Source organism: Podarcis erhardii, assembly GCF_964252035.2.
Source record: "Podarcis erhardii genome assembly, chromosome: 6".
Taxonomy (NCBI): domain Eukaryota; kingdom Metazoa; phylum Chordata; class Lepidosauria; order Squamata; family Lacertidae; genus Podarcis; species Podarcis erhardii.
Window position 1 is genome coordinate 78,165,653 of NC_138510.1, and position 12,677 is coordinate 78,178,329.

Consider the following 12,677-nt stretch of genomic DNA (forward strand, 5'->3'; position numbering starts at 1 on the left):
ATTTCACACATCTGCATGGCACTGAATACACAGGTGTGGCACTGCACAAAGAAATGCAATTGATCTACAGGTTGGGTGTAACCTATCAGATGCTCAATGCAAGTTGCTGTTTTTCCAGCGGGTCTTGCGGTGTATGTAGGCAAGGTTTAGATTTTTGCAAGTTGCAGGAGGCCCACCATTGTAGCTGATATACACTGTGGATGTGGGCTGCAATTCAACAGGCTTATGCACGCTTGACCCAGCTGATCAAGTTGAGAGATCTTCATGTGTACAACTGGATTCCCCCCCCCCTTTTTAAGTGCAGCACATCTGTTCCGAACAGTAAATGTGTGTTTAAACATCATGGAGGTTAAAAATGTAGCTCGTATGTTTGCGGAGTGTTGGTGCTGTTAACAAAGAAAATAAACCATCACCCATGGCTGTGCACATAGGGACACTCTGGCTTCCAAGCCACGGCTCCAGTGGCATGTATGTAACTGAACACAAGGTGACAGAAGAGGAGAAGACAGTGACCCAGAAATACTTCCCCTCCTGCTTTCGTAACGTCTCTCTGTTGTGCTGACTTCTCCCCGTCTTGCTCTCCGATTTCCCTGCAAAGATTCCCACCTAGCTGGCCTTCACAGGATTTTTGGAAGAGACCCAAGCTTGAAACTGCATTTTGGTCCTCATCTCTCCCTTGCGTTGGGAGACACGGGAACATTTCAGACTCAAGTACAGCAAGCAAAGCACAAGTTGTACGAGCCTGGAGATGTTCCTCTAGTTATGCCAGAATCTGAAAACTCAGCAAACAATTCCCTGCAGCCCTTGGCTTGAGCAGTACAGCGAAGTGATCTCCAAATGCAAACAAGTGTTGCTAAAATAAACACATTCAAGGGAGCAGAGGAGAAAGACCTCACAAGCAAAGAAATGTGCGGATTGGCTTTGAATAGTTGGACCTACTATTTATTTCTTTTATTTCGGAGGAGAAATGTATTTTAGTTTAGAAAAGTGAGTTTGCATGTGGAAAAAGTGAAGAGGGATAAGTCCCTCCCTCCCTTTTCCCTGTCATAATATTAGAACTTCAGGGCTATCCAATGAAGAGGAATGTTGGAAGATACAGGAGCAGAAGTGCAGTGGTCTGGGGTCAAAGGCCTATTGGGCCCCAATAGGGTATCTTGTCTCCAGCATCCTAGAGGTGCCCAATCAGCATGAAAGGGCTGCTTTTTAGCCACTGAGAAGAAGTCTTCTCATCCTTTGATTGGCTCCAATCAGCACAGAGAGGAGGAGAGTCATCCACTGAGGATTGGCTATTAGGGTCTCTCTTGAGTAGGGCTGGGCGATATCTGGTTTTCAACATCATGATATATCACCAACTAAACATCGTGATCTACTGATGTATCTTAATGTCATCATCATCATGTCTGAAATAAGGATGGAGCTATGCAGAGGCATTGGCTGGCTTCAGGGTTTTTCCTACATTTTGCATAGCGTGCACACACACACCATGATTCGTGATATAATGCCAGGTCAAAAATTATGAAACCGATACCATGATACGGACCTCAAACTGGTTTTGGACGATATATGCCTAGCCCTACTCTTGAGAAGGTGTGCGAGAACACCAAATTGTTCTGTATGCTCCAAAGCTAAGCATTTAGGAACACTGAAAACAAAAGGTGCTTCAGTTTCCAAGCTTATGGTGCGCATGTTCCGATATGTACAATGGAACTTCAAGAAAAACACAAACCAAGTCCCTCCAAAATAAGATATTGCAGCACGGCAAATATCTTATTTGCCTGTGTATGTGCACAGAACCTAGTAGACCTAGCTGAAGGGCAGCACAGAGAGATCTGCACAGATTGTTATACTGCATCCCTAATCGTTATTTATTGTATCATAATAAGATGACAGTATAATTATAGAACCTTGTTCACAATTGGCTGCGACTATCATGAAAGGACTTCTGAATTTGCTGCTATGCTACTGTTGAAGACAGGCAAATGGAAGGACTTCCTTGCACAACAGGTGGTTAAAAATATGGAAATCACTTCCACAAGATGTAGTTATAGCGACCAATTTGGAAGAGTTCAAAAGGGGGTTAGCCCAATCTTCAATGAATTTGTCTATCAATGACCAGTAGTCGTAATGGCTATGTTCTGACTCCAGCATCAGAGGTGGTATGTCTATGGATACCAGTTGCTTGGGAGCATAAGGGTGTTGCTGTGCTCATGTCCTGCTTGTGGATTTCCTATAGGCATCTGGTGAGATGTGAGGAGAATCAGAACTTATAGGGTTAAACAGTTCTGTGTGACGTCTCACATTCTGAGGCGTGGTTATGTTCACATACAGGAATCTTTCTTTGTGTGTGTTTCCTTTCGTTTTTGGCTGAGAGGCGAAAGGATGTCTGCTCTTTCGCCGGGCTGATTTATGATGTTTTTCTTCTCATTAAAAGACTGTTGGAGATTAGCAAGAAGCCTGCATTCAGTCTGATTTATTATCCACACACAAGGCAACAGTTTCTCCCGCTGCAGAACTCTGCTAAGGACTTTGCTAAGAGAGCTAAGGGAGCTCAAGTTTTCTAACGGCACAGACGTCCATCGGCGCAGCAGAAGCGTACTGGGCGCCATCATATCTAACATGAGACACTGTGAGAACAGGGTGCTGGACTAGATGGGCCTCTGGCCTGATGCAAGAGGACACTTCTTATATTCTTACAAGCAACACTGAAGTATGGTCTGCTAATGAAGCGTCGCACAGAGGCTTGCAAATAGCCACTGGCCTGCTAGCCCCTGATGATTAAGGACTGCTGGGGAAACTTTATGAAAATTGGTTCCTTCTTTCAGGTCACAAATGCTGACACATATCTATGTGGTGAGGTTGGCAAGTAATACATTTTCCTGCGGACTTTCAACTTCTGCTAGAGGAGATGTATTAGCGACACTGATCGCGCAAATGCACCTGTATTTCTGGCATACTCGTATCTTCATGCAGGTAGTTTGGCGACTGGCTACTGAGCGAGGGATAAATGACAAAGCCAACTGAAGATATATATATACCTGTAACTCAGGACAGCACTTGAGACGACAGATGAGGTGGACAGCGGTCCACAAAAGCTTAGGCCGCAATAAATTTGTGAGTTGTTAAGGAGCCACAAGACTATTTGCTGTTTCTATTCCAACTGAAGGTTTTTGCATGCTGAGCAGAGAGAAGGAATGCTCTACCAGACCTCTACCAGACCTTTTGCAGACACAAGCTACGAATAAGGTACGCCCTTCTCTGTTTAGCTTACCGTTTGAATCGCTGGGAAGCACGTCAAGCATTTCCTTGCACCGTGTCCTTACATTTTGCTCTTGTGATTAGCATAGTTTGGAAAGCCAAACTGAGAAATCATGATGTTGGAGTATTTCAAGGGCATGTAGCCATAGATACTAACCAATTTATTGAGGCAGTAGGATCTCTGGAGCAAGTGCTCTGCCCGATGCCACATTCCAGAATAGCCGCTGTTACTCTCTTTCTCCAAATTCCTGATGTCGACTGGCTTCACAAACATGCCCGGGGGCTTCCCAGTATGTTTGGCCACTAAGAAATTCATGGCAATATCATCACAGTTCTGAGTCTCGTCTATCATGGCGTGCACAGCTTCAGGCTGTTTTTGAAAGAGTTCGAGGTATTCACTGCTGAAGAAGGCAGCTCCTACGAGAATCATGGAATACTGGTCTCCGTTGCCATTGCCAGGACTCTGCAGTTCGAAGCTTCCGTAACTGTATATCCCCGAAGAGCTGGGCAAGTGCTTTCGAGGAACAAAACCCACTATCTGATCTGGGAATTGCTGGAAAGAAAAAGAAAATATTATTATACGACGGTTCATTTGGAGCCTCGTTCCGAATGATCACAGAGGATTCTATAATCAATTGGGAAGAGACTAAGCAGAAGAATTGACAATAAACTGCACGCTTTCATGTGCTGAATCAAAGGGAAATGTTAACACAATGCCATCTGATTAGACTTCCTAGTGGGTACAATTCACAAGCACATAAAATGGGCAGATACTAAAGAATATTTAGGGTTCCTCCTCGCTGCTGTTCTTGACACAATAGTAGTGCTATAGTGGTGGAATTTTTCTGCTTCAGTTTGTTCCGAGATGTTTTCCCATTGTCCAGAGGGGATATAGAGCAACAAAAGCAGGCAAAATTCAGAGCTGTAGCCAAGGGGGGGGGGGAGGGCTAGCCGGGTTTTTTGTCCCAGGTGAAACCTCTAGAAGGATGCCATTGAAACTCCCACTCTCTCTCTCTCTCTAAGATGCTGATCTACAAAGCTCAACCTAATCCACTATCTCCAGCCCCCGTTTGACAGACTTGCAATCCATTCGCTTAAAGCAATATTTTTAGTCTCTTGATAATTATGCTGTTTTAAATGTGCATATCTGACTTCCTTTAGTAACATTTTCTTTTGAAGTTTTTTTTTGTTAACTTAAATGTGCATTCTGTAGTTGACCTTCTTTGTAATGCTCTATTTCGAAATCATTAAAGATAGTATTTTAGTTTCCTGCCAATTATTCCTGCTTTGAATGTATACTTTATAGTTGACTTTCTCCTGTAACGTTTTATTCTAAGATTGTTTTATTTGATGTTTTAATGTAAGGTGTAAACTACTTTTTGAGATTTTTTTTCTTAGAAATATAAAGCGGCAGACAAATGAAATTAACAGTCTCTGGGGATCACTGCTTTTAGGAACATGTGAAAACACAAATCTTTTCCTTTCTGAACTATGTCTTTCTACATTCCTTGGTGCTTACTCCTAGCTAACTACGCACCCTTAGAGAAATACCGAAAAACATTATAATAATTCAGTACAATTAAAAACAAGGCATGCAAAGCAAAATGCAGACATTACCTGCCAAATGGAGAAAGCGAAAACTAGGTCATGGGCGCTAACTAGGGTATCATCATCCATCATCAAAACAGCTGAACAGAGGGAAAATGCATTTTGATGAGAACACACATTTAAAAAGGCATTGCTAAGCAAAAGGCGTATGACAAATTAGAACAATATTCACTGTGATTACGTTTGCTTGGGTGGGGGGGAACAGAAAACTTTGCTTGCTTTTCAGGATGAGAGATGAACCACAATCTAGGGAACGTTTTCAAGGCTCAAGATCTTGCAGACTTGGTTTGAGTGACGTGAACAAAAAGGGGGAAATCCCAGGGTGCCCAAAATGAGATGCAGAGTTTGCTGGTGCTTCCCGAAGGTGAGCAGGAGATGGTGAAACAGCCCCTTGCATGCTATTATACAATAGGGGGGCAGTTCTATATGCACACATCCTTGGGACTACAACTCCCATCATCCCTAGCTAGCAGGACCAGTGGTCAGGGATGATGGGAACTGTAGTCCAAAGAACAGCTGGAGACCCAAGTTTGGGAAATGCTGTGTTAGAAGAAGCATGTTAGCAACCGCTGTTAAGGAGTGAGTGAAAAGCAGAAGACTGGAACTGGGGAGAGGGAGTTAGGATAGGTCAGTGCAGGAACTGTGAGGGTGCTGCGGAGGAGGAAGAATTGACGGTGTCTCTCTGTCACATAAAACAACGAAAACATAAGAGCTCTTAGGCTTAGGAATGTTGACCTTCCAGGGCTGGTTCACAAGTGCCCGTACAGCGCTTGAGTTCTCATCCATTGCTGACGCACAACTGAATGTGCAAGCTGCTCTGTTGAAAAAAAGAACAACAGCACCTGCGTTTTAGGCAAAGGTGGAAAAACACTCCATGGCTTGAACTGGAATTTGGCTCAGCAAAAACTCCAGGAAATAGGGTTGCTTGCTTTTTTTTCTTTCCGAGGCAGATTCCAAAATCTAGAACAAGTTGCCTGGTCTCTCCACCGAGGATATCAGTAGAATGAACACTTCTTCCAAATTAGCAATAAGGGGGCAATCTCACTGGAGTCTTCTTCAAGAGGCCTTCAATCCTACTTGGTACCTAGAACGCTACAGCTGCATGGTCCTAGGCACTAGGGAAATGCCCTAGAAACTAGGAGTTGGATTCCACTAAGTTGTTCCCCTGCCATTAGCACAATGGGGTTTACCTCCCCACCTTTCCCATGCCCCACTCAAAAAAACTTCGGGGGATAGGGAGACTCTCCAAAATAGCACATGGGGGAAGAAAAGGGAGGTTGTTCCACTCACGTTGATGGCAGCATTGGTTTTAGTGCAACGTCGAACTCCACCCTACATAACCACAGAGGTTCTGGCACCTAGCCCTGTGTCAAAAAGGAGGATTCGAACTGCCAACCTTACGGTTGGCAAACCCAAGAGGCTTGATGGTTTAGACCAACCGTGTCCCAGCTGACTTCATAATGACAAGCTGGAGAAGTTAATACAGTTAGACGAGTCATTTTGTAGATCTGCGACATCCGTAGTTTTAGGTGATGTATGGAAATTCTTTTTGCAGAATCTGATCCGTGATTGTGCATTCACCCACAGAGGTTATCGCTTGATGCTGTAGCCATCAAGTGATGAAGATGCATGGTGAGAAATAGCACTTAGCTGTAACTCCCCCCCCCCAACTGAGAATGATGGTGTAAAGCAGTAATAGTTGCTGGGGTGGGGGAGAAGAGAAACACATCAATAATTACCTTTTGTTTCCAGCTCAGGAAAAACCTGAAGCCTGTTCCTCATGCGATTTACTGTCTGTGTCTTGAAGATAACTGGGACGGGGTGTGGTCCCAGGGAGTTCCAAATTTCCTCAGGGGCTTTCTCTCCAATGTTATTCCACACAACAATCACTTTGTGCAAATGAGGGATAGCTTGGTAATGATTCAGAAGCTTCAGCAGAAGGTCGGTTCGATTGTATGTCTGCATAATGAGAGTAAAGGAATCCGAGGCAATCTGGCTCTGAGATTTTCTTTCCCTCCGCAAACTGAGCATTTTGTCTTCCTTAATATTTGGCAGCAAAGCAGTTAACGCACCTGCCACAAGGAGCAACAACAGGATCACAACAGAAGAGAAGTGAAGTAGCCGGAACCCCATAATTCTTCCAGGTAGTTTACAGGTGTGATAAAACCTTTATTTAAAAAAAAAATAAGTGAGGAAGGAGGAGAGTCAGTCAGTCATGGTCAAACCTTGCAAAATACAAAATTAAAATGGAAGGGTTAGTAAAGTCAGGTGGATTTTGACAAGTTAGTGGAGAATTTGCTATGGGTCTTAAATCGCATATCAATGTTTCTGAATGTTTGACAATGTTTTGTTTTCTCTCCCAGCTCGGACATAAGCAGGCACTCAATATAAGAGGTTTTGTGATGTGACAAACAGTAAGGTTGGAGAGCCACCAAACTCCATGTAAAATGGATTCCTTCTCCATTCCTATATACATGAACCCTTTGTGCCACTAGGGCATCATTGATCTGTGCTTTTAGGCAAACGTAACAGTTCCAATCCAATAAAAGCAGAACAATCCAATTCAGGTGCGGGAATTGAAACTTCCAAAGGCTCATCGATGAAGACACAAGGCAATTCAAAATGAAGCAATAGGCATATGGAAACATATACACTTGGACCGGGGAGGGGAGAAAAACCAATAGGAAAAATGCCAAAGTGAACAAATGTCACCTGGGAGAAGAGCAGCGGAATGAGCCAACTGTTTCATTTGTATCGTCAGAGCAGTACTTGGCCACATCAAGGATATATGCTAAGCAATACTCTTAAGCCTAGCCCTGAGCTGGTCCTAGACACCGAGTTCTCAGAAGATGAACCAGGCACTTTGTGGACCAGAGAGGGTCTCCTGGAACCAGTGTGGAGGTCCCTTTTGAGGGAGCTACTGGGTACCACAATTAACCACAATCCCTTGTGTCTCAGTGAGAACGCAAGCAACCTTTGGTTTCTGTGAATGTTAGATGGAAGGCTCCGCTCCCAGAGCTAATATGAAGCAAAGGCATGCTGTGGAAGCCACACGAACAACAACTCAATAAAGATGGAACTTCTGAAAGCCCTATACGTGATGCTCCCATCACTGACTTATTAACTCCCATAGTTGTTTAAGGTTTGGGACTGAACTGAGTTGCAAGCTGGACTTAAACTTCTCAGAGCCATTGCTTCTTCATTCGGAATCCTAAGAATTTCAGAAACCTGAAATCTGTAGCACCTGGGAGGGGCTATTTCAACTCGCAACCTCCATCTTGGCATTCAGCTGACCTTACGGATACTACATCAGTCTAATTTTTGTATTTTTAAAAATGTCTTCATTTCCCCCATTCCCTGGTCACCTGCTGCTTTGTGTGACATCTTGCCAGATAAATAGTTCTGGTACATTCTTGTGATAGTGTCCTTAGTCCTAGTAAAGGTATCACCCAACTGTGGATTTTGCAGTTATTAGTGATAGTGTCCTTTAATATTTAACCGATCTGTGCTCCTATTCCTATACACCCCAGCACCTATACACCCCAACAACTAATTCACAGTACACACCACTGGTGTGCTCACAATGGGGTTTTAGTGTGTAGGTTCTTGTTGCTGTGATTTTAGCTATTTAGCGGTTTATAGGATCAGGCCATCAGTGACAACATCTCATACACAAAATGAAACTATGCTTTGCAAGGCAGCAGTGTGTTTAGGAACACAGATTCCCTTTCTTTACATAAAAAATTATCACATATGAGTACAGATCTGATATTGAGGCACATAAGAAGGGTACCAGGAGGCAAACTACGATTCAGTAACACAGCAGCAACATTTCCTATAATCACTTCCTAACGTTTATAGCAGCATTTTTCTCCCTTCTTCTAGGAGTTAGACACACAGGCAATAATTTAATTTCAAAAAAGCACTTATGTAAAGTATTTCAAAAGAGGAATAAATTTGTTGCAAGAACTCACCTCATTCCTGCACTGGCAGCTTTACAGTTATTAGTTGGTGTGCCAGGGAACGGTGTTTTGGAAAGCCTTTAGCTCTGTTGGAAAATGAAATAATTCACAATAATACATTCTTGCAGGTGGGTTTCTGCGAAATCATCCAGCAGGCAAACATGTGGGCGACAAATTTGCTAATGTGTGTACTGTGTGGTTAGCTGTCCTATTTCTCTTTGATTGCGGAGAGAAAATGACTTGTATCTTCAAGCTATAAAAACCTCTTATTATTTCCACCTAATGTATGCAGCCCTGCTATCATTTATATGTAAGTCCCACACATTGTGCAGCTAAGGCTGCAATTTTATACATTTACCAGGAGTCAGTCCCACTGATCTCAGGGGGAGTTATTTCTAAGTAGGTATTATAAGGCTGCACGGTAAATATACAGTTACAGCCAACTATGTTGAGGATCACACTTCTAGCTATAATGCAATCCCAAGTGAAAAAATAATTAGCAATGTTCGTAAGTCATGTTAAACCAGGGTTGCTGTCTTATTGTGGACTATTCTTCACGTGCAATTGGCTGGTGCATGCTAACCAGTGTTAGAAGCTCAGATATATAAGCTAGGTGCCAAATGGCTTCTTAAACGAAGCTTAAAGGTAAAGGTAAAGGGACCCCTGACCATTAGGTCCAGTCGTGACCGACTCTGGGGTAGTGGCGCTCATCTCACATTATTGGCTGAGGGAGCCGGCGTACAGCTTCCGGGTCATGTGGCCAGCATGACTAAGCCGCTTCTGGCAAACCAGAGCAGCGCACGGAAACACCATTTACCTTCCCGTCGGAGCAGTACCTATTTATCTACTTGCACTTTGACGTGCTTTCGAACTGCTAGGATGGCAGGAGCAGGGACCGAACAATGGGAGCTCACCCTGTCTTGGGGATTCGAACCGCTGACCTTCTGATCGGCAAGCCCTAGGCTCTGTGGTTTAGACCACAGTGCCACCCGCATCCCAGTCACCAAAATGTAATGTCTAGTTGTTATTTTGGGGCCAGACGGCTCGAAAGTCGTATTTTTCAATATGACTTTTTGGTTCCTGTTCTGATTGCGTAGGTAAAACATGACATAAGATTTCTACAGGATGCGTTGCTAGTGTGTGAAAACAGGCAAAATCCAAGGACCCCCAGGCCTGCACCTCTAGATGTTAGAGATATCTGGCGCCATCTTGGCGCCTGGGCATCTTCACTTGGTTGCAAGTGGCCAATAGGCAGGGGCAAAATGAGCCTGGTGAATTTCAAACGCCGACGCTAACTAATCCCTCCTAGTAGCTCTTCCCCCAACATGGGGGTGGGGGGGTGGAAACAGTTAACCCTGGCTTCCCGTCACATCTGAATCTGGGTCTGCAGTTTGCTGCTCCGGAATAAGCCAGGATTCGTCAGCCGACAACAAACAAGATTTGAAGGCTAGTCATCTATGCTGCCTTGGTAAAGGTAAAGGTAAAGGTACACCTGACCATTAGGTCCAGTTGTAACTGACTCTGGGGTTGCGGCACTCATCTCGCTTTACTGGCCGAGGGAGCCAGCATACAGCTTCCAGGTCATGTGGCCAGCATGACTAAGCCGCTTCTGGCGAACCAGAGCAGCGCACAGAAACGCCGTTTACCTTCCCGCCAGAGCGGTACCTATTTATCTACTTGCACTTTGACGTGCTTTCGAACTGCTAGGTTGGCGGGAGCAGGGACCAAGCAATACAAACCACAGTCCCAGGTTCAGACATAAACAAGTTGCCAAGCTTAACAGCAGCTTTCTGGGCTGTTTCTCCTACTTGCGCTAGGAAAACATCAAAGTGAGAACTATCAAGTAGTTTGCACTAGCACTTTGCTCATGCACAGAAAACATGGTAATTCTAGCTTGTGGTGTACTTACAGCCCCCCCCCCCCATTTCTGTCTTCCCATGTATCTATCTCAACTGCTTGCTTTTTGGATGGTTTTATTTTATGCTGAAGCACACTCAGTGGTTGCCCCCCCCCCCGAAAAATAGGTGCCAGGACTCACCGTGAAGTTGCTACAGTAAGTGCCACACTTTTTAACAACCCCCACAAAAAATATGTACCTTGGGTTACAGACGCTTCATGTTACAGACGCTTCAGGTTACAGACTCTGCTAACCCAGAAATAGTACCTCGGGTTAAGAACTTTGCTTCAGGATGAGAACAGAAATCGTGCTCCGGCGGCGCGGCGACAGTGGGAGGCCCCATTAGCTAAAGTGGTGCTTCAGGTTAAGAACAGTTTTAGGTTAAGAACGGACCTCCGGAACGAATTAAGTTCTTAACCCGAGGTACCGCTGTACTGCATACATTTGAGCACCCCCTAAAAAAAAGTACTGAGATACATACCACTATACCTTGAGATAACCGTAGTCGCATTTTCAGGGGGGCTAAATATGAGCGGCAGTCGCACATAGGTATGCCCTACTACTAGAGTAGTGTAGAACTCAGATTGATCCCTTGTTTTGACAACCCTTTCGGTATGATCTTAGGCAAGCTCCACTGAGCAACTTGTTCCCTGACCTGCGCAGAGCTCATTTCCACAGAAGTCTGCTTGCAATCATTTATTTATTTTTATTCATTGAATTTATATACCGCCCTATACCCGGAGGTCCATCATTACTAAAACACAGTTCTTGCAGCCTGGAACCATGCACACTTTGGGAACGAGGCCCCGCTAATCTGAACGGGGCTTGTTCCCAAATGCTCACAGATGGGTTCAGGCTATCCAGATATGAATGTGGCCAAGCCCAAGCGCACCTAGCAGGACACAGCGCTGAGCAATCCCCTGCTACAAGATTTGGGCTCGTAAAGCTGAGATCCCAAGCGGCTGCTTGCAGATGCAAAATTGCATACGGGTTTTGCTGGGCTGCAGGCAAAACAGCATTCAAGGGGGGGGGGCACGCACACTTTGGGATGGGGGGGAACCACCAACCCCCTTTCTACTGTTACAAAACCTTAAGCAAAGCAATAGTTGCAAGGGCGGGGGGCGGGGAGGCAATGGTGGTGCGGCTTGGCTACCTGCCAATAAAGGGACCCGCTGCCTGATCCTAGGAGCTGTTCAGAGCAGCACCACGTGCAATATGCAGGCCATCAGCCCATTTCCTTGCCTTGCAAAAAAATAAAATAAATAAAAATCGTCTCCCGATCTACCCGCCAGCTTAGCCAATAAACAAACACCGCCAAGCGCACACAAACACAAAATAAGCCGCTCGGAAGAGGCATTGCATTTGATGCAGAAGATCTTTCGGTCTCTTCTTCCACGGTCTGAACATGAAACGCTGCTTCTCTCCCGCATCATTCCCACACCCCGGTTAGGGCATTGTGCCGCCGCCGGCCTCGTTCGCGTGTTGGCGGCTTCACACGGTCGCCTAACCTGCAATCGACGGGAGCCAAGCCGGGATTTCACATCGTCGGGACAACGGAGATTCCGGGCGGCTAGCTCCCGAGGAAGCGAGCGCACGCGCAGCCCTGCGGATCCTGAGCCGCTCTCCAGGTGAATCAGCTGCGATCGCAAACATCCATCGCAGCGCGAGAGGAAGGCGAAAGGGGCTGGACCAAGACCCGCGATCTCTTCCCTTCTGGGTGCGTTGTGCTTCCTGTTGGAAGAAGATCCCGCCTCTTGGAGAGCGGGGTCTTCAGAATTGTATCTTCGCCTCTCGGTTTTTTGTTGCGATTTTCCATTTCAGCTGTCTCTGATGGATTCCGGATGTTATTAAGGGCAGCGCGCTTTTAGAATCGCTAATGGCTATGGGGGTTGGAAAGAGTGGCGTTAGATTTTATTTTTTAAAAATAAACACTCGATTTTGAAGTTGGGTGGCCA

The 12,677-nt window shown here is 45.1% G+C and overlaps 1 protein-coding gene across 2 annotated transcripts; it reads right to left on the bottom strand.

The window, feature by feature from the left end:
- Window positions 1-3,116: 3,116 nt before the first annotated feature.
- EXTL2 (exostosin like glycosyltransferase 2) lies at window positions 3,117-12,390 on the bottom strand. Of its 2 annotated transcripts, XM_081866125.1 has the most exons (5): window positions 12,231-12,388; window positions 8,838-8,911; window positions 6,603-7,030; window positions 4,873-4,943; window positions 3,117-3,808 (listed from the first exon to the last, which is right to left on the bottom strand). In XM_081866125.1, the coding sequence occupies exons 2-5, from the start codon at window positions 8,840-8,842 to the stop codon at window positions 3,317-3,319; spliced, it is 996 nt and encodes a 331-aa protein (XP_081722251.1). In that variant the 5' UTR covers window positions 8,843-8,911; window positions 12,231-12,388; the 3' UTR covers window positions 3,117-3,316. The 2 variants fall into 2 exon arrangements, with proteins under 2 accessions (XP_081722251.1, XP_081722252.1); XM_081866126.1 differs by lacking the exon at window positions 4,873-4,943 and having other exon boundaries at window positions 3,522-3,808; window positions 12,231-12,390.
- Between the last annotated feature and the right edge of the window lie 287 nt (window positions 12,391-12,677).

Excerpts from the sequence above, each read along its gene's own strand:
- EXTL2 (XM_081866125.1), bottom strand. Across the intron at positions 4,944-6,602 it reads TCCTGAGCTGGAAACAAAAG|CTGTTTTGATGATGGATGAT; the intron begins GTAATTATTGAT and ends CCCTCTGTTCAG. Across the intron at positions 3,809-4,872 it reads TCGCTTTCTCCATTTGGCAG|CAATTCCCAGATCAGATAGT; the intron begins GTAATGTCTGCA and ends TTTTCTTTCCAG.